The 22,432-nt window shown below is 44.6% G+C and overlaps 1 protein-coding gene across 1 annotated transcript; it reads left to right on the forward strand.

Annotated features, from left to right (window-relative positions):
• Nucleotides 1-1,170: 1,170 nt before the first annotated feature.
• Nucleotides 1,171-22,171, forward strand: TNFSF4 (TNF superfamily member 4; the record flags this gene model as incomplete). The annotated part of the gene is made up of 3 exons (XM_080824992.1): nucleotides 1,171-1,323; nucleotides 20,260-20,308; nucleotides 21,822-22,171. The coding sequence occupies 3 exons, from the start codon at nucleotides 1,171-1,173 to the stop codon at nucleotides 22,169-22,171; spliced, it is 552 nt and encodes a 183-aa protein (XP_080681118.1).
• Between the last annotated feature and the right edge of the window lie 261 nt (nucleotides 22,172-22,432).

Consider the following 22,432-nt stretch of genomic DNA (forward strand, 5'->3'; position numbering starts at 1 on the left):
GGCTCCTGGGGAGCTCAGAGAGACCTATTTGCCTATGGAAGAAACAGAATCTTGCCTTAAACTTCCCCTCTCCAGCAGCCCCATGGCCTCCAGTCCAGCACCGGGTTTACTCTGTATCCAGTAAATATTTGTCAATCTGGCCTTGACGTTATAAATCATTTCACCATTTATTTCCGTGCTCAAGGGTAAGGAGTGCCCATCTATTGGTAGAATACTCTTACTTTCCGAGTGCTGAGTCCCACCCACCCCTGACCTCAAGGGAAGGAACAATCTATTTCAATCGATTCATTTCTTCATTCACACAAAAATCATGTAAGGGGAAAAGGAAAAGCGGAAGGAAGGGGGAAAAGTCAGGATACTCTTCTGCTTCTCCTCCGTTATGCTTAAAATTCATCATGTCAATGTTTACTAAATTTGCCTCAAGAGATCAACTGAGAAAAAGATCGTGAGGCTGTCCAGCACAGTGTCTGATAAGGGGGATGCTCCATATTTATTAGAATGTAATGTACTAAAACCAGAGGATCTCACTCCTTTATGGCTACGTGACCGCCGTCCTGTTTTCTTTTTTTCTCTTTTTCATCTCAGGAACGGTCTGGGTGCACCTTTGTACACACGCGTCTCTCCGCCCGACGGTTCAGCGCTTCGTTACCAGGGACGAGCAGACGAGCAGTTAAGTCCGACGTTTTCCTCAAATCTCTTCTATGGTCTGAGAGCCCAGAGTCTCAGGGAAGGGACAGAGGAACTCCTACATCAACGGATGATGATTTTTATCTCCATCAGTGACCCACAATTTGGTTACCGGTGCAATGAGAAATGAAGAAATTAGCACACTTGTCTGACTGTCATTTCACAGTCACTCAAATCAGAACTGGAATGCCACAAAAACAACTCCCTGTTCGCCCAGAGAAAAAAAAGAAAGAAAGTAAAGGGGAAATTCAGATTAGTCACAGAGAAGTTCCCCCGCCTGCCTGCAGAAGCTGCGGTGTTAAAACTGAGAGAGTGCGTTGTGCTCTCTCAAGCGCCTCTTCTCTCTGGCCCTGGGACCTCGGTGTGTTTTCTGATTGATAAGCTTTGCTCTCCCGTCATCTCCTTCCTTGCGGAGAAGAGGTCCGTCTCCCTCAGGCTCCCCTTTGCCACAGTTTTCCTCTTCCTCGCGTCCAAACCGTGAAGATGGAAGGGGTCCAACCCCTGGACGAGAATGTGGGAAACGCACCAGGGCGAAGGCTCCCGAAGAACAAGCTATTGCTGGTGGCAGCCGTGACCCAGGCGCTGGGGCTGCTCCTGTGTTTCACCTACATCTGCCTGCACTTCTATGCTTCCCAGGTAAGACGGATGCTCCCCCGGGCACCCTCCCCACCCCTCCCTCCCAGCAAGCTCCAGGCACTTGGAGATAATGTGGTGCCCAAACTGCTCATTGCCCCCCACCTGCCCCTCAGGGACTGTAGAGTGTGGTCAGACACCCTCCTGTCTCTCCTTTCCTTCCTTCTTTTCAGGAGGGGCAGTGGTGGGGCACAGCAGAGGTAGGTAGGGCGAGGGCATTGCTTCTGGTTTCTCCTCCTCCTTCTCCTTCTCCTTCCCATGCAGGAAATCTGGTATTGCTTTATGAGCTCTCACTCTGAAACCTGGAGTCACTGACGTCCTTGCTTTAGCCAAATTCTGCTACTAAGCATCTGATCAGGGAATTTATGAAAAAGGAAACAAGAAAGGGACCCGTTCACTTTCCCACCATATTCATAAGCCCCACAGGCGATTTGCTGTTGGAAGAACGCTGAAGGCGCCGGTGCTAAGTCCTTGCAATAGCTCGTCTGTGGGTTCTAAGGGCAGAGAGGTGTGTGTTCACGTGTGTGTCTGCATATGGCCAAAGAGCTGCCCTGATAACTTAATCAGAGATTGTTTTTTTCACTCTCCCTCTGCCAATCACAACTTACAGACATCACTTTGCCCTCTTCCACTTTTTCCAGTGCATTATGTAGTGGGTGATTATCTTTCTAAGTATTTCTCCCACTTAATGAAGATGTTCCTTCTCTTTTCCCTTCTCTTTGTTCTGGTTCTTTCTACATTTTTTTTTCTTATTTACTCGTTCATATCTGCAAACATTTTTTGGTCTTTAAGGATGTTCTCGGCTTGCAGGAGATTCCACTGAAGAGAAAAGAAATGTCGCGTCTTCCCACATTCCCTTGGTGGGGCTAGTCTGAGAGTTCGTTTCCTTGGCAGGTCATTTTAGGTTACAAAAGTCTCTCTCTGGTAAAGGTGAGACAAGGGGAACTTTAATTTCTGATAGCCGTGTCAGAGACTGGGTACCTCAAATTAGACCAGGATAAGATAAGCAGAGTCCTAACCAATGCCTGGGCTTGTCTTTGTCTACAGGAAGTAGGGGTTTTTGGTGCACGGAGGCTGGTGGGAGTGTGGTTGTGATCAGTGTACCGCGGAGAGGGCTCATGTTCCTAAATTCCAGAAGTGTAGCTGGTGTCGTGTCAGGTCTGCAGACCGGTGAGCACAACAACGTGCCAGTGCTCTCTTGGTCTTGTCACCCATCTCCTTCTCTGTGCAGAGCCCCCGGGATGAAATGAGCGTAGGCGATGAGCGGGGAGGGGTGGGCAGGGGAGTAATGTGTCCATGGCAGGATGCCTGAGACATAGACCGGAATTAGGCTTTTCTGAGAAGAAAACCAAGAGAATGACCCAAAATAGAACAGCTGAGTGTGTTCACCAGGTCTAGGAGCCCTGAGAGCGTTTTTTTCAGACAACCACAGTGTACATATTTCCTCACACCGTAGGGTGATAGAAAGACAGGGCAGATGACCCAGTCAAGACTCAACAGTTGCCCTGGGGCTCCGAGCAGGGCAGAGGAAAAGGTGAAACAGAGAGCCAGCGGGTGGCGGGTCTGCCGGAGGCTGTGAATACCTAAGAGATGCTGAGAAGGAGAGAAGTCCTTTCTGGCAAGTCACCCAGTGACTCTGTGACAGAGCCTGGAGGGAAAGCTGACTGCGGGTTTCCGGGATGCTAGAATTCACTGAGCCCATCTCTGGGAGAGGATTAGCTTTCTCTGGTCCTGGCACAGAAAAGGAAGCAAAGACACAGGAGGTATGTTAGATCTGTTTGCTCAAGAAATGTGCTGTCATATACTTGGGGTACAAAATTTGGGGGGCACAGATATTTGAAATTCTTCACTGCACATCACCTTTAATTTTTTTTCTTATTTCTTAGCTAGACTGTCATAGCTAACGTCATTTCTTGTACTGTTGTAGGACCCAGGGCAGCACAATGGGTCCTTACATGTCATCTCATGTAGTCTATTAGGGGGAAGGCTGGCATAGATGGGTCATGTGTGTTCTCCCTGGAATTTGATCAGATGGGGTGCTGGTGGCAGTTTGTGTGTGGGGGCGAGGGGTGTAGTGTAGCTGATGAAAAGGGGACCTAGACTGGTAGCCTTCCTAAACTCGCCGATAAGATTGGAATTTTGGTCGAAGGAAGGGGTAGGTGGTGATATAAATCAAATGTCTATTTTATAAAACATAATATTCCAGTGATGTGTCTGAGGGGTGAAACTGAGCTTAAATGCTGGTCAACTGTCCGGCTGAACTGGATCTCTTTTATTGCAGGAAAATGTATTTGGAGAATAATTGTGATTTTTCCTAATTTCCCAGATTTAACTTTTAGCTTTATAAAATAACTGCCTCCATGTAGAGCTCTGTGAAAAAACAGTAATACAGATATAACTATTAAACTGCATTTGACAGTGGACTTTCCCTTCAATGAAGTTTATTTAGTAAACTTTGTTTTCTCACCACTCTGCTAAGTTGTATTGACTTACGTGAAAAGCAGAAGTCTTCGTTTTTGAGATACTAGAAAAAAGATAGGTCTTACCCACTCCTCCTTGTAACTTCCCTCTTTGGGCCTTGATTTACTCATTTTAACACAAGGCAGTTGGATCACATGATCAGAAAGAACTCTCCCAGCTCAATATGCTGTGAGTATGTAGTTTATATATATAAATTTGTAGAACGGGTATGAGGATTTGAGAAATACAAAATATAAGTAAATAGACCTTTGTGTGTATCTAAGCTTATGAATTTCCTGCTTCTTAAGAAGGGACTGGAGGAAATAAATTTTGCACATATATTTGTAATCTGTACCTACTTATATACCACATGCTTCTGTGCATCACCTGTTCTGGGCTAGGGAAATGTCTTATTTTGAAAGGGGAAAGAAGTGTCTGTCCTAGAAGAATATTGAGGATACAAGTTATAAAACCCTGTGTTTCTTTCACCAGAACCAACACACACTGTTTGGATATTTACTGGGGCTGCCATTAAAGTACGAGGCTCCCAGTAGTACCTGTATTGTCAGCTGGGAACAATGGCAGAAAGAGCTGACCTATAATGTGCTTTTGTAAATTATATCCACGTGGGGCTCAGTCGGTTAAACATCTGCCTGCGGCTCAGGTCGTGATCCCAGGGTCCTGGGATCGAGCCTCGCGTTGGGCTCCCTGCTAGGTGGAGAGTCTCCTTCTCTCCCTCTCCATGCACCCCCCCACCCCTGCTCGCTCTCTCTCTTGCTATCTCTCTCTCCTAAATAAATAAACAAAATCTTAAAAACAAAAAAAGAGAAAAAGATTATATCCGCGTGTCTCAGGGCTTTTGAAGCTAGGGCTTTCCCAAGGTTTGTATCACCTTTAATGTAGCACTTAATATATGTGAGGGCTTTTAGTGATAATTCTTCAGCAAATCCCACAGTGAAAGGTTTATACTCTTACCACTTCAACTGCTGGAAAGAACAGAGTGGGGGTAGTTGGAAAGTGAGTGATCTCTTCTGTACCAGTGATGCCCAGAATTAGAACTCATAGTTTTCCAACCAAGTTTCAGGCAGCAACTTGGATTTTTTTATTCGTATCAATTAGGAAGAAAAAGAGGTGTTTTTGTCTGAAGAAATCTTGTCTCAGATTAGCTCAGTTTAAATGCGTCCCCATGTAAACGAACACATTTTTTAGAAATTCTTTTTTTAATGACAGACATGCAAATAAGTGATTTCCAATACATCTGAGTTTGCATTTCATAAGCAATTCTGTGAGAGTGAAAAAGAAACGTCTGAAGTGTTGAACTAAACTTGTCATTAATTATTTTCAGGTCTTCAGGGGAAGTACTAATAAAAAACACAGAGAATCTTTGGATTTTTGAGCAGGCATCGGTCATGGTCTATTTTTTTTTTAAAGATTTTTTTTATTTATTTGACAGACAGAGATAACAAGTAGGCGGAGAGGCAGGCAGAGAGAGAGAGAGAGAGAGAGAGAGAGGAATGGAAGCAGGCTCCCTGCATAGCAGAGAGCCCGACGTGGGGCTCGATCCCAGGACTCTGGAATCATGACCCGAGCCAAAGGCAGAGGCTTCAACCCACTGAGCCACCCAGGCGCCCTCGGACATAGTCTATTTACAGATAAACCCCCAGAAACTCAGAGATGGTAGAAGCTGGGGGAGCAGGCAGTGCTTCAGCTAATACTAGAAGGAGGAGTGGAAATTCTTTCAATGGACAAGACAGATGGTGGCCTCGGACAGGGGCAAAAGGCTTCCTCGGTAGAACCGCAATTTGTTCAGAGTGGTTGAAGTTGAGTGTTCATAGGGGAAAGTGGCAAAAGGTGAGGCTGAAAACCTAGGCGGGGGCAGATCACAAAAGGTCTTGTGACTCATGCTAAAGGAGCACACTTCCCTCTACTCTATGCAAAAGAGAATACAGGACAAATTACTAAAATTGTTGCTTCTCCAAATTTCGCTTCTCTCGTGTGGTCTACCTATCGGCAAGTGAGAGAGTGAGTCACATCTCTTGCAGCACTAGGGGGCACCACAGTAAAACTAACCATTCTCGGCTTTCTCGTTTTTCTGAAAGAGCGCCTGCTCTTTTCCTGAGGGCTTCGGATTATCGGATTAGAAAGCTGATCCACGCGTGAGAGAATGAACACGTTGGGGGGCCCGAAGTTGTTCACTATTTACACAGCGATCAATGACAAATGTAGATACGTGTTCTGACTCATGTACTCAAAATAGGACAGAGTAATGTGGCCGGAGATCAGGCTGGAAAATGCCACATATGTATATGAGTATAGAAACACACACACACACACACACACACACACACACACACACACACACAGGAGATTTGGGAAGTGAGCGAAAGGGTCTCAGTATAGACCCAGGAGTATAATCTCCTGGTTCCTTTTCTCTGATCTCAGCCCCTAGCTACGAGCACAGAGTAGACCCAGCCTTGCCCAGGGCTGCCCATGCTGCCCCCCTTCCAATTCTGCTTCTTCTAAGAGCAATCACTCCCGTGCCCTTTGCTCTTAGAGAAACTGCACTTTCCCACCCTTTTCAGGGATTCTTTACTCATGGAAAATGAATGTTAAACTGGAGGTAGCTAGGTTAGGGGAACCACGTACGATGTGTTTATGTTATATTTAGTGAGTTAAAGGAAACAAGAGAAATACAGAGTAGAAAGGTTGTTCCCCAGTCACAGGTGAAGCTTGTGGTCCTGGCTTCCTATAGCTTGTGTGTTGTCTGAAGTCGCCATACTTTTGATATCCATACTTTTTCAAGTGAAAGAATGAAAACACTTCCTTATACGACAGAACAAAACTTCTCAAACTTCTGAAGGGGCTGTTGGGGTATAGACCACAGTGTGCTGGGCCAGGAACCAGACAACTTGTTCAGCCCAGCCTTCCAATTCCATGACCCTGAGTAAGTTCTGTGACATTCCCAGAGCATCCGTTTAATCATTTCCAAAGCTGGAACTTGGCTTCTGTGAGGAGCGAACGCTGTGGCCTCGAGCTCCGCAAATGCCGAGACTCTGATTATTCATGGACTTGCTTCCACAGCCAGAGGACCACCAAAATGTCGACTTGGTGGCACTTCTACACCTGGACAAACACCCCATAACTCAAACCTCAGAAACCGTATCATCGTCAAGGTTAACCTTAACTTCACGAAGCTTGACTTTGCTACTGAAATTTATACAATTAAAAACAAACGAACGAATCCTTGTAATAATTCTAGCATTTTTGAACGTAGGTTTCTAAGAGCTCTCGACTGTGTTAGAGAAGAAAGGAAGGATGAAGGGGAGAATTGATGAAGGTATACGGTGTTATTAGGGTTAGTGGCTGACAGTGGTTCAGAGACCTGACACACACTTAGAACATGGCCTGTTCCATCCCCCCCGCACCCCCCCGCTCCAGTCTGATGTATTTCATCCAATTCTCCAATGACTTGGTTGCCGAAATGGATAGAAAATTATGTCTAGAAAAGGCATATTGTCTTGTTCACAATACTGAAAACACTGGGGATCTGATTAGCAAAATTAAAAATTATTTTTCCTTTCAGCAGACCTTCATTCTAAAATGTACCTTAGGTGGGTTATAAATTTGTAGAAATTTGTCTAGCTTTGCTAACATGTAAATGCTACTTAAGAACATACTCTGACAGAAAAATAAACGAACACTCAAGCTTAATGCTCACAACACTAATGTAATAAGTGCCTGTGGATAGAAAACCATTGCCAAAGCGTTGCCCGTATCTGTGGGGAAGGGAGGGTCCCGTGTGTAGACTGGACCCTCAGGGCTGGGCTTCTCTGTAGCTATAGCTAGGGCACAGGCCTAGAGAACCACAGAAACCATCAAAGATCTGGATGAAAACGACAATATCACAAAACACAAGCAAGCAGCATGACAGTCATTGAGGGCAAACATAAAAACCTGTTGGGTTATAAAATAAGTTGCAAAACACATTTTATAGTTCAGTAATACAAAGTATATTTTGAATTACTTGTGTGTTGGGTGCCTAATGTTTTCAGCTTCCAACCCCCTGAAAGTTCATAACTTGACCTTGTATCTGATGAAGACTGGGAACTCAAAGCTCTTTTGGTGGGATAACGGAGGGGTGTCACTCCTGCTGTTAACTTGCAATAACAGCCTCTCATCTTGCAGATTTTCCCCCTACTTTTGTCCTCTATAATTCACTACAACTTTGGAGGAAGTTAGGTGTTCAGTTTTGCAACGAGGAAATTTGAGGCATGAGAGACTTTCCTAGGTTTATGTAGAAAAGTCAGGGTTAGAAATTAAGACTGGTGGGGCAGGGCGCCTGGGTGGCTCAGTCTGTTTATTTTCGCTCATCCACCTTTGGCTCAGGTCATGATCTCAGGGTCCTGGAGTTGAGCCCCACATTCCAGTCCCTCCACATCTGGCTCCCTGCTCAGTGGGGAGTCTGCTTTTCCCTCTGCATCTGCCTCTCTACCTGCTTGGGCTCTCTCTCTCTCTCTCTCAAATAAATAAATAAAATCTAAAAAAAAAAAAAAAAAAGAAAGAAAGAAATTAAGACTAGGTCTAAATTCTAGTCCTGGCCATGAGTCCATGACCCTAAGCTTTAAATATTTTGTCTGCCTGTTTTAAAATTTGTTTCCTTTTCTGACATCAGTAGTTTTTGAAGAAAAATTAAGGGAAGGATTTACAACCTGGTATCGAGGAAGAAGATTCTTTTTCAGAGGAGAGTTAAATCTATTTATGCAGATGTTGATAACATGATCAATGAAGCTTTCCAGTCACATAATAACTTACAGGTTATTTTTATAAGTTGGAGTGTTGCATGTGTGGTCTATTCATAGACAAGAAAGAGGACCTCAATTTGGGCACAACTCATTATTTCTCTGAGCCTTATTTCCTCTCTCTCATTGCTATTTTTTTAAAATAATGAGATTCAACTGCGTAATCTCCCTGCGCCTTTCTAGTCTATCACACGAGAAATAAGTAAATCGAAGATTTACTTTAATGTGAAAGTATGATTTGGTTCACTATTTCAAATACCTATTCAACGATGTATTCGTTTTTCGGGGCGGCCATTGTAAATTACCATCCCCGAGGTGTCTTCATAGAAATTTGTTCTCTCACAGTTCTGGAGGGTAGAAGTGCGAAATCAAAGTGCCGGCAGGGCCATTCTCCCTGTGCGGGCTCTCGAGAAGACTCCCTCCTTGGCTCCTTCCGGCCTCCGGCGGCTCCTAGCGGTCGCTGGTGCTTCTCGGCTTGTAGTTGCATGACCCCAAGCTCTGCCTCCCTCTTTGCCTGATCATCTCCTCGTGTGTATCACTGTGTCCTCTCTTCTTGCTCGAAGGACACCGGTCATACTGAATTTAGGGCCCACCCCAATCTGGTTGGCCTCATGGTAACTTAATTAACTATATCGGCGAAGACCTTATTTCCAAATGGAGTCACTTTCTGAGGTGCCAGGTGGACACGGATGCGGGGGCACTTGTTCAACTCATTACGAACTACTTGTTCGCTTACTTGTTTGACAATATCTACGGAGGGACGGTTCCCTGTCAGACGCAGAGGAAGCGGTGGTTTGCAACACACGGTCTTCCTTGCCCTCCCAGATCCTCTGACACAGCGGGGAAACGAGAGGGTTGAAGAAGCAGTCGCACCGTGTGGGAGAAGCACTGGACAACCAAGTGCGGTGCAGTAAGAAATGTCACTAAGAGGTTTCAGAGAAAGTTACCTCCCTGCTTCGACACCTGGTTTCTTGACTGCGATTACAAAGCAAGCATACTTTTCTTTTGCCTTAGGTGCTTTGTTTCCCTACCACTCATTATCAGAAAGTCTTTAGTTTTCTTTTTTAAAAAATTTTTTAATTTGAGTGTAGGGGGCCCACAACGTTACATTCATTTAGGTGTACCACCTAGCGATGCAACTTCTGTATACATTTGCTAGGCTCACCACTGTCCCCAAACAATGCGACTACGGTGTCACTGACTACCTTCCCTACGCTGTGCCTTTTAGCCCACTGACTTATTCATTTCCGTAACTGGAAGCCGGGTCCTCCTACTCCCCTTCACCCACTTTTCCCATCGCCTACATCCGTCAACTTGTTCTCTGTACTCATCGCTCTGATTCTGCTTGTGTTTATTCATCTTTTTTTTTTTTAGATTCCACATACAAGTGAAATCATATGGTATTTGTCTTTCTCTGCCCAACTTATTTCACTTAGCGTAATACTCTCTAGATGTATCCATGTCCTTTTAAAAAAAAGATTTTATTTATTTATTTGAAAGAGAGAAAGAGAAAAAACACAGAGTGAGAGTGAGACAGAGAAGCAGACTCCCCAGTGAGAAGAGAGCCCGAGGTGGGGCTCAATTCCAGGACCCAGAGATCACGACCCGAGCTAAAGGCAGACTAAGCCACACAGGGGTCCCAGACTTCATCCTTTTTATGGTGACATAATATTCCACTATCTATATCTATGCCAAAGCTTGTGATTCTGTCTATCTATTATCTATCTATCCATCTATCTATCCATCTACCTACCTACCTACCTATCTTCATACCAGACCTTAGGAAGGCTTTAATTTAAAATTTCACTGTCATTGTCACCACCATCATCATCCCACTGATGATTTTTACCAGCCACCAATCTCAGTTTGCACCAGAATACGGGTTGAGGATCATTTAGGCTCATGCAAATGAGGCGAAGAGCTTCACTGCACAGCCAGCACTAGAGATGTTTTTGATTGTTCACTAACCATCAGAGGGAGCCACTTGGGGAGGAGGCCTGCTGTTTTTATTACAGTAGAAGGATGTACAGTGTTGAAAAGATCTTCTGTTCAAAAGGTCTCATCACCCAATCTCTTGGGATTTCTCTTTTGAATGTTGTGATTGGCCCGCTCTGGGACATGGAAGTGTCTGTAGGCATTGCTTAGTCCGTCCGTAGTGTGAATAAGTACTTCTTATTCTATGCCATTCGTCCCACCAGTTTAACTGAGGTTGGACATCAAGACGAGGAAATTAGAAACTGAGGAAGGGAAAGGACTTGTTCTGGCTGAAGACAAGACCCGGGTGTTCCTATTCCCAGATCAATGCCTTATCTGCTCCACTAGGTTGCCCTCCCAAAGCAACGGCCCTTGCTTTTTGTACAGCAAGTGAGATGGAGAATGAGCGACTTCACGTAGAAAGAGATCGACTGTAATAATTTTGCAACTCCCTTTGTACTCAAGGATGAACAGGGCCACTTCCGAATAACCTTGAGCAATGTATAGAGTCGGCCGGAGCCCGTGTCCGGTGTTACGTGATTATGGAGTCACATGCTAAGGTCTGGGCATCGTCTAAGGGGGTAAGTTCCACCTTAGCTCAGCAAACATTTACCGACTAAGCCATTATGTCTGAGGCATGGTAAGACTTACGAAAACGCAGCTGGGACGTTGTAAACGGACCCTTCCAGCTGCTTAGAGACTAGGCTGCTCACACGGATATTACAGTGGAGGCTTCCCTCAGCCACTGTGGGGAGGAAGGGAGCTCTTGGGAATGAGCTGGCGGACCCCTCTGTCAGTGTGCTCTGAGGACTTTCCAGTGTGGAAAGGAAAACCCAGACACGAGGAAATCTTTCCCTTGAGGATATAAACAATCGGTTGCGTTAGGGCAATCAGATAATTGTGAAAGTGTGCTCAGGTCACATGGATGCTTTTGCTTTTTCATCTGGTGGTTTACCTGAATACCTAGATTCCTCTCAGGAATTTGTTAGTCGCTAAGCATTCAGGACCATGAAACCACAGTTTTTGTTCTCTGAGATAGAGAGGAGAGGGTCAGTAAGTGCCTCTTGGAGGGATAGCCATCACTAAGCAAACTTGACAGAAAGAGCGCAGGCTACGTGTAGGGTACGGAATGGGCTGTGTAGTAGAGACGAGAGTAAACGGTGAGAGAGAGATGACAGCAGAAAGGTGCTGGCGGCCATGGGAATGCGGAAAGAGAGTTTGGATGACCATTAAGTTGGCTTTTCTTTGTGTTCATTAAAGCACAAAAGACGATTCAAAGAGGTTTTCAAAGTCACATACTTTCATCTATAAAAAATATGCCTTTTGGAATAAGTTTTTCTGAATGGAGAAGCCTCTTTGGCCAAAGAACCAGTTTTTGCCCATTCTTCTCTCTCTTTTTTTTTTTTCCCCTCTGAGTGATAAGAGGTGGGCCCCTCGCAAGGAGGCTGTTTCCACTGAGGACACGTTAAGTGCACCAGGGTGAGAGTCTACTTTCCCAGCCTGTTGTAATGAGTGAAGTGTGGGAACTTCCATATTTTCAGAGGCTCCTTGCTACATACCCTGACAGCTTGCGAGGTTTTACTTTCAAGATCTCTCAGGTCTCTTCTCTTGACATGAAGGTTGGGAAAGGAGTGGCTCACATCCCAGTGGAGGTGGCGGGGTGAACTGGGGAGTCCCCTTCAGAGATCTGTTTCCCCACCATCCAACACTGATGCACACCCCAGCACACTCCCACGTCGGATCTCGACGCTATCCCGATACCAAGGGAGGAAGGGCCAAGGCCCACACAGTGAACGCAGAGCCCACTTCCTGCTTCCACATTTGATGAGTGTCATTCCCTCTTGCCACAGACGCCCCCCTCGAGGACAATTGCCAAATGAGTACAAAGTTGGCAGCCTCATGCCACATCCCAATGAGTCAGAATTAGAAACTCACACTCCAAAGATGAGCTTTTTTTTTTTTTTTTTTTTAATTTGACAGACAGAGATCACAAGTAGATGGAGAGGCAGGCAGAGAGAGAGAGGAGGAAGCAGGCTCCCCGCTGAGCAGAGAGGCTGATGTGGGGCTCGATCCCAGGACCCTGGGAACATGACCTGAGCCGAAGGCAGAGGCTTTAACCCACTGAGCCACCCAGGCGCCCCCAAAGATGAGCTCTTTAAATAAGCATCACTTTTTTGGGAACATGGTACATAGTGCTGGGTAAGCTCTAGACACCAGACATTTCCTAACCATGTTTTTGGACAAGTCAGTACGCAAGATGCTAAGAGAGGCCAGGAAAGGACCACATTCTGGCTCTTCTTTGTAGCACCTGCTTGCTGCCTACTTTATACTTATTCATGGGCCCGCTGCTCCTTGCCAGGACAATTGTACCTAATCAGAGCTGAGCTAAAAGTTTTGCCAACCTGTACTATGCAGACAACCTTGTAGAATTGGCTGAAGGGCATTTTTTTTTCCCTGAAGAACCTCTGGATATTTTGAGATATATCTGAATATTTTAACAACTATTTAAAACCCAATATGTTAGTCTTGATCAATACTGATGATGAAAATAATTCAAATTAATCTTGCACCATCAGACATTATTTTCATAGGGCTTTTTTTTTTCCCCCTCTCTTAAGATGGTATAGGATAAGAGAAGGGTTATTATCAGGAACTTGGAGTTCAACCAAACTCAAGTTAATACCTGTTTATTCGTGAGCAAGTTCTTAACAGCATTGATTCTCATTTTCCTATCTGCAAAACACGGGTAATTATTATTCATACTTACTAAGATTATTTTGCACAGCAAGTGAGGTAATCAATCTGAGAAAGAATAACCTAGCGCACGGCATGTTGAATTTTTATTCTTTTTCTTGAATGCCAAGAATGGTCTCATTCCTAGACCTTCCTTCCATAGAGTATCTTTTGCTTATCTGGTTCCTTTTCGTCTTTCAAGGCCTCTGTCATGTCTTTCCTCCTTGAGCTGCCAAAGCCTGCAATGATTTTTTTTTTTTCTATTTTTCTTTTCTTTTCTTTTTTTTTGTTCTCTGGAAACTTATAGGACATACTGTCTCTTGACCGTTAGTAAAGGTTTTATGTAGAGGAAGGGTTTTGTTTCCTCAACTGGCATATAAGTTTGTCAAAATAAGAATTGTCTGTTCTCTTCCTCTCTGTGCCATACAACAGATACTCTGTAATTGCTGATGCTGTGTCAAACCACCAAATAATATGGCAATATTATTCAATCAATGACTGAATAATTCAGTAGAAAAAACATTTCTTGTTTGCAGCAAGGAGATGATTTCTTTTATACTCATGCTTCCGAGACCAGTTCATTCAAACACCAGGACTGGACTTTCTCTGATGCACTGGCCCTACATTCACCTTTGAGAATGACGTGGGCTCTTCAGACTTTCCAGATTGAAGAATCTTTATTCTACAGCTTGTTCTTGCGTGGAAGCTCTCTGGGACCTTTGATATTTCCCCATTTCTTTTAGTATTTGGAGAGGATCTGAGGATTTTGCTTTTCTTGATATTAAAAAGACCATGTTTATTTGCATGTGGGTAAAATAAGTATCTCTGACTGTTTTCTGGTAATCCTTCTCATGAAGCCCAGATCCTTTTCTTTGGGCTACAGAGAGCCAGAGAGCGAATATTTCAGGGACGTTGGTAGTCTTTATTCAGTATTTTATTAATTCCTTGATTCTGTCGTCATACATGAGGCTTGACTGATGTTGCACAGAGTAAATTAAGAACGTGATATGGATCCTGTCTTCCATGTGCACCCGGGAATAATAGCTGACACTTGTCAACCCCCTTCACTGTTCCAGGCCACATACTGAAGACTCACAAAACATGAGCTCATTCAGTCTTCACAACAACGCTCTAAGATATAGATCTTACCATTTCCACTCTACAGATGAAAAAACTGAAAATCAGCAAGGTGGTACCATTTACCAGGGTCACACACTTAAATAGTCTTGTAGAGCAGATGAGCCTTCTATCCAGTGGTGGTAGAATGGAAGTCAGTAGAGTGTTTTAATTTTATTTTTTATTTTTTTTTAAATTTTAGGATTCACTCTTGGTGTTGTACATTTTATGGGTTTTAACAATTGAATAATGGCACGTGCCCGCCATTACAGTATCACAAAGAATAGTCTTACTGCACTGAAACTTTTTTACTCTACGCATGCATCTCTCCCTTCTCCCTAACTCCTGGAAATTACTGATCTTTAGCTGTCTCTGTGGTTTTGTCTTTTTCGGAATGTTTGATGCGTAGAATCATACAGTATGTAGCCCCTTCAGATTGGCTTCTTTTACTTAGTAATATGTATTTAAGATTCTAACACCTCGGGACACCTGGGTGGCTCAGTGGGTTGAGCCTCTGCCTTCGGCTCAGGTCATGATCCCACAGTCCTGGGATCGAGCCCCGCATCGGGCTCTCTGCTCAGCGGGGAGCCTGCTTCCCCCTCTCTCTCTGCCTGCCTCTCTGCTTGCTTGTGATCTCTCTCTCTGTCAAATAAATAAATAAAGTCTTAAAAAGAAAAAAAAAGATACCTCCACCTCTTTTCATGGCTTGATGGCTTATTTCTTTTTAGCACTGAATGACAGTGCAGTGGCTGGACGGATCACAGTATGTTTACCCATTCACTTACTGAAGAACATCTTAGCTGCCTCCAAGTTTTAACGATAATGAACAAAACTGCTATAAACATCCATGTGAAGAGAGTGACTTTAAACACTTGCTATGGGGGTGCAGAAGCCAAAAATCAGGGATCTGATTTAGGCTTCGAAGGTGGTGATATTTTGATGAGTAGAGGCAGCTGGAGGGACATTCTTGGCAGAGAGAATAAAGAAAGCGAGTATTTTTCAAATGCTTGCCAGACTAACTGTTGGGTGCGTTCACATGTTATCTTACTTAAACTTTACAGTCATCCGAAATAGTCCAATAGTAATATTATGCCTTATTTTCACAGAGCTAAAAACTAATGATCAGAAGTAGTATATAATGTTTCCAGACTGTTTTTCTGGAACAGAAAGGTGCCCAGCATGACACCGTGAGGCTCTCCTCCAGAAGGGGGTGGGTCCACGCCCTGCCAGGTACTTTAGGATTTGTTGTTTTGAATCCCAACCACTGGCTGGAGATAAAACACAGGAGAACTGTGACCCTGGGCATGTTGATGGCTGGGCACAGACAGGTTGAGGGCAGGGATCTAACGAAAACTGGGACACAGAAGAAGAGATTGTTCATTTTTCCATGAGGGCCTCCTGAACAGCGAAGCTATGAGTTTCCCTCCCTGGGGCGAGAGGGTGGGGTAATGCCATCTTCCACACCCCTTCCCCCTAGCATGGCTGAACTGTAGCATGAAACACAGCACCTCCAGTGGAAGCTGGAGTTACTTACACCAAACCCTGCCCCTCTGCACCTCATGGGGCATCTTTATTAGGGCAGGTCTGTGAGCCAGCACAGTGGACCTCTCCGTCAGAAGACCAACACAGGCCCCCTACATGTACCAAGTCTCCTGGTCATAGAATGCTCCAAAGTATCAGCTTCAGTCAATGGATATAGTCGATGTGCTAAACGGAAAAAATATGCAGGCAAGAATACTTTATCTAGCAAGGCTGTCATTCAGAATAGAAGGAGATACAGTCTCTAAGACAATAAAGAACTAGAGGAGTTTGTGAACAGTAAACAGTTCTGCAAGAAATATTAAAGGGAGCAAGAGAGACCAAAAGCAACAAAGACTGGAAAGGAACAGATACAATCTATAGGAATAGTGATTTTACAGGTAATACAATGGCACTAAATTCATATCAATAATTACTCTGAATGTAAATGGACTCAATGCTCCAATCAACAGACATAAGGTAGCAGAATGGATTAAAAAAAAAAAAAAGACCCATCAATATGCTGCTTACAAGAGACTCATTTTAGACCCCAAAACACCTCCAGATTGAAAGTGACGGGGTGGAGAACCATCTATCATGCTAGTGGACATCAAGAGAAAGCTGGATTAACCATACTTACACCAGACAAACTAGATTTTAAACCAGAGACCGTCATAAGAGACGGAGAAGGGCACTGTATCATAATAAAGGGGTCTACCCAACAAGAATAACTAACAATTGTAAGTACTTATGTCCCCAAATTGGGAGCAGCCAAATATATAAATCTTAATAACAAACTTAAAGAAACTCATTGATAATAATACAATAATAGCAGGGGACTTGAATGTCCCACTTACAGCAATGGACAGATCATCTGAGCAGAAGCTCAACAAGGGAACAATAGCTTTGAATGACACAGTGGATTAAATGGACATAACACTTAAAGAAGAATTAATACCTAATCTTCTGAAGCTGTTCCAAAAAATAGAAAGGGAAGGAAAACTTCCAAACTCATCCTAGGAAGCCAGGACATTTCTCCGAAGAAGGCATACAAATGGTTAACAGATACATGATACCACCTCACACCTGACAGAATGGTTAAAATTTAACAACTCAGAAAACAACAGATGTTGGTAGGGTGTGGAGAAAGGGGGACTCTTTTGCACAGTTGGTGGGGATGCAAACTGGTACAACCACCCTGGAAAACAGTATGGAGGTTCCTCAGAAAGTTAAAAATAGAGCTACCCTATGACCCAGCAATTGTGCTACTAGGTATTTATCCCAAAGATACAAATGTAGTGACCAAAGTGGCCCCTGCATCCCAATGTTTATAGCAACAATGTCCAAAAGAGCCAAACTGTGGAAAGAGCCAATATGTCTATAGACAGATGAATACATAAAGAAGATATGGTATGTACAATGGAACATTACTCAGCCATCGAAAAGAATGAAATCTTGCCATTTGCAAGACCATGGATAGAATTAGAGTATATTATGCCACGCGAAATAAGTCAGTCAGAGAAAGACAAATATCACATGATTCCACTCATATGCGGAATTTAAGGACCCAACCAGGTGAACATGGGGGAAGGGAAGGAAAAAAAACCCAACAAGCTAAAAACAGAGAGGGAGGCAAACCATAAAAGACTCATAATTAGAGGGAACAAACTGAGCGTTTCTGGAGGGGTGGTGGGTGGTAACTTGAATTAAAAAAAAAAAGATTGTGCATAGTACTGTTTTTGTATCAAAGAGATAGAATATTTTTGTATCAAAGAGAAAGAAAGAAAGAAAGAGAGAGAGAAAGAAAAGAAAAGAAAAGAAAAGAATGTATAAAGTTTCCAAATGCACATAGCTAGGCAAGTCACAATTTCAACTGAGTCTGACTCCGAAGTCTGTGATCTCTGTCCCATCCTACCCGGCTCTAGTCAAGAGCAAAACGATTACAGAAGACAGCTGGTGAGAGCACAAGACACAGACAGGATATGTGTGGCTATAAAGCTTGACAAGGAGTTGGAGGCAGGCCATGGCGGGTCTGGAACTGGGCGCTGTGGAGGGGTTTCAGGGCAGGGGGGTAGTGAGTGTGAAGTCATCAAATATGGAGGCCGAAGGAAAACGTTGTGGAAGGGCAGGAAGCAAGAGAAAGGAAGGGCCGTCTTCCTTTATTTCACAACATTGCCTGGGTTTGATGGTACTGATGTCATGAGAGGCTTCTGAGAATCCATCAGTGTCGAATACCGGGCAAGCTTCAGGAGCGGGAGGAGGCAGCCTGCGTCCGGAGCTCTGTCGGATGGACCCTGGAGAGCACGACTCGTGCGCTTTCCTTCCTGCCTCTCAGCGCTGCGGTCTCCGGGAATGTCCTCTGGACCACTACCGACTCTGCTTCCCCAGGGTACTTCAAAACATTCGGAAACGTCTTTGATTTGCAGGGACCGCTTCGAGATGTTGCAGAGTCAGTCAAGTTAACTCACGAGGTCTAAAAGTCCTCGTGGAGGACTTTTAGCTGGAGGAGCTGGATGGAGCTGGATGGAGGCTTGGATGGAGAGGCTTCCTGCTTTTCTCTTTTATTACGACTGACCTAGAATTACAACCTGTAAAAGCCGAATCTTGGACAGTGAATGCTGGAAGGGATGCCTGGCAGTTTTTAAAAATGAAAAAAACTGACTTCTAGGGAAGTTATGAAATTTGCCCAAGATGCCCGTGAACCTGCCTGGCCGACCTTAGCGCCGAGGTTGCGGCGTGCGGAGCCCCGTGCTCGCTGTGCTCTTCCACGCGCTGCTTCCGATTTTAATTACGTGGCCACTCACGCTGGGCCCAACCAGCTGGAGACTGGTGGGGGGCATGTACTTACCCGGGGGATTACGGTGATAGTGTCATATGCCCTCTGAGAGGCTCTCTTCCAGAACATTGCCTTAAGCACGACGGACCCAGATTCCAGCATCACAGACCGTTCACAGAGGGGACGGAACCACACCCCCTCAAGCTCTCGTGTCATCCCAAGTCAACACTTCTATCCATGGGCTCACCAGGGAATTTAAATGGCCCTTGAGGTTCCCCCACTGGCAGGCCTCAGAAAGGCTCTCCCTTCTTCCTGGGCTGCCTGCTGTTTCAGCTCGGTAAGGCTTGCGATTTGACTTAGAAGGGAAGGAGGGGATTCCTCCTCTGCGTGGGCAGTCCCCGTGGAATCCGCTTGACTGCAGCCAGGGGCGCCAGGAGAGTGGGAAGCTGGGATTCCACACCCCCGGGGATGAAAGCAAATCCCTCCCCGTACCTTTGATCACAATGTCTTGCCAAAAATAACCTGTGAGGAGAGATGTTCTTGGCAGGAGTAACAGGTGGTGCTTTTTGGTTTTGGTTTTGTTTTGAATTTCCTTTTTTCGTGGGTAACGCAGCGTATGGTGAAAAATTTTAAAAATATGAGAAAGCAGATCATGAAAAGTAAGCGTCCTCCCACTTCTGACCTCAGGCTTCCAATTCCACTTCCCAGAGGCAACATTTATGAGCTGTCTTGTGGGCATTCCTTCAGATATAGTCAATGCCCATACATGCATTATGAATATTTTTTAACATGAATGGTTGATATACTTTATATAAGATTCTGCCTTTTTTCCCACTTCATGTATTTTGGAATCTGCTCCGTATGGAACTGCTTTGTTCTTTTAGCCACTAGATTACTGCAGATATTTTATCTATCAGCTTCCTTTAGTATTTTACTTCTCTTGCTGCTGAGCACCCACTTGGTTCAAGTTAGGCGTGTCAAGTCATTAAACAGAAGAGGAAGAGACATTAGAAATATATGCACTCAAATCTACTGAACTCTGCACGATTCGACCAGTTCCTGTTGCCCGTATGACCTGAAAATACAACAGTCTTACTCCCGGGTGGCAGCGAAAGGACAAGCAGCCAGGAAGCTTCCGGAATTCACTCCCAGTACTCCTGCGGGCTTGTGGCCGTGATGGATTGACCGGTCACAGCCTTGCTCATGAGGGGATCTCTATGACTGAATGGATTTCTCAAGGTGACTGTTAAATGCTCCATTATCCAAAATGGGAAAGTGGGGCTCAGAGAGCCAAAACAATATACCAGAGAAGAGTTTGGCGGAAGTGGAGACAGATCTTAGATGCTTGCATGACAGAGCAGAATATTCCTAATTTACCTTAGGAGATGTTATAGAAAACAAGGGGGCGGTAGAAAGTCCGAGTCTAACCTTTGTAGAAAACACGAAGTGTCTTGTCAAGTCATTCCTTCTATAGTCCTGCATTTTTGCTTAATAGAATATGACTTGTCAATTTCATTTGTTTGCTTTCTTCCCCCTAAAAACATATCCTTTTTCCTCCTTCAGGTGCCACCTCAGTATCCTCCAATTCAAAGCATCAGAGTACAATTTACCAGTAAGTATTGTTCAACTGATTCACGTTTTTAGAAGAATCTTCCTTCTAGTCTCTTAATTTCTTCTAAAAACAGAATCTCTCCTTACCCTTTGGGAAGCACAAAATCCTGCAATTGTTAGAGTCTGCATGCCATTTTCATTAGGTACATAGAAGGTGTATAGAGAAGACAAGAGAGTAATTAGTTACCAAATATGTGGTTGTCACTGTATTGATCACGTTCTATGCCTCTCTTACTCCTTCCAAGAACCCTTTGAGTAGGAATTATTCTCATTTTTTTAGGAAAGAAAATTAAGACTTCACTTCTTACAAGGCTGTCTGACTGTATGACACATCATTTCCCACTAAATCAATTACAGAACAAGATTTTGTCTTAAGGAGGGGGGGGGCATGTCTTGGATATGAAGAAAAGGTGATCTTCTAACTACCAGGATAGCATTATTCGGATCCATGATTCATATTAGGACAACCACCAGTAGTTTCTATATGGATATTCATTTATTTATTACATTCTTCTGAGTCTGAAGGGAAGTATATCTTACCTTCCACCAGCAACCCTCATTTTCAATTCAACTTAATCCCCCCGGGGCCTGGTGCAAAGTAAGAATTAAATGAATTATGTCCAGTAGTGGAGACCCGTTCTTGCCTATCACTAAGGGTCATGGGCGAAAATGGGGAATCCGAGATGTGGTTGCTTGGCCATTCAGGATGATACTGTGAGGTAGAAATAAAAGAAATTTAGTCTTTTTGCTTTGCACTTGGAATGGCCCTCTACAAAGCTACCAAAGCCTCCTTTACCCCCATCCCCCGCCCCCGGGTGGCAGCTCTTCCCAAGGCATCTGCCAGGAAAAACTAGCAATAAGATGAAATGGAGAAGCCGGTGTGTGTTCCTGAGCCCTTCCTCTGGCATCTCGCGGAGCAGAGCCGAGCCCACAGGCGAGCGGTGCGCAGCGCTCATCAAGCTTAAGTGGCTGCCGGCGAAGGCCAGTCGTCCGGTCCCAAGGCATGTGAAAACTTGGCATTTCACGGTCAGGTTGAGAGCGGAGAGAGAAGCGGTAACAAGCTTTGTGTGAGGTCGTGTGCAGGATCTGGGCAAGGGGCCTCTTGCTACCCTTTGCCCTAGTCTGTCCGTTGAAAAAGAAAGGAAGCACTGAAATGACCAGCCCTGCCTGGTTTTGAAAAATCACGGAAACCTCGGAGTTCCATTTCCCGCCACTGGTCTGTCGTGCCTACGGCCGGTTGCTACGACCTCTCCAGAGCTCCTGAGTCCCGCCCGCACCTGAAACTCTCTGGGCCACGAGAATTATTATATTAGCGTTGCCTCTTCTTCCATTCCACAGCCGAAGCAGACTCCAACCCTCACTCAGAAGCACAATGCTGTCTTTCTTACTTTCTTTTCAAAACCTCTCCCTATCACTTTCTCTTCACAAGTTTTTAGACGGATTAGAAGGTTGCCCAGGGCTGCGCTAAGGAATCTTTTTTTTTTTTTTTTTGCTTCTTGCCCTGCCCTCCTTAGGGTGTGAGACCGAGAGAGGCTGCATCATCACGTCCCCAAACAAGGAAGAAACCATGAAGGTGCAAGACAACTCAATCATCATCAACTGTGACGGGTTTTATCTCGTCTCCCTGAAGGGCTACTTCTCCGCGGAGCTCAGCCTCAGCCTTTATTACCGGAAGGGTCGGAAACCGCTCTTCTCCCTGACCAAGGTCACGTCTGTTGACTCCATTGGAGTGGCTTATCTGGCTTTCAAGGACAAAGTCTACTTTAACGTGACCACTCACAGCGCCTCCTACAAAGACATTCAGGTGAATGGTGGGGAATTGATTCTCATTCATCAAAATCCTGGTGGATTCTGTGCCTACTGAGGACCCAAGGGCTGTTTCTAAGCCAGACACCAGCACGAACAATGAACCGGGGTTGGACGGGACTCTGATTCTTCCTTGGGAGTGAAGACGTTGTCCTAGCTTAGCCCCCATATGTGGCCACACGGGATGTGACCAGAATCAAATCCCCCAACTCAGGGATATTTAAAACTTATTTTTACGTACCAATTAACTTTATTTATCCGTATGTCTTCTAAATCACCTAGCCCTCATCCCTTATGCTTGCTTCAAGCCTACTAGGCA

This window comes from Martes martes (genome assembly GCF_963455335.1).
Source record: "Martes martes genome assembly, chromosome: 15".
Taxonomy (NCBI): domain Eukaryota; kingdom Metazoa; phylum Chordata; class Mammalia; order Carnivora; family Mustelidae; genus Martes; species Martes martes.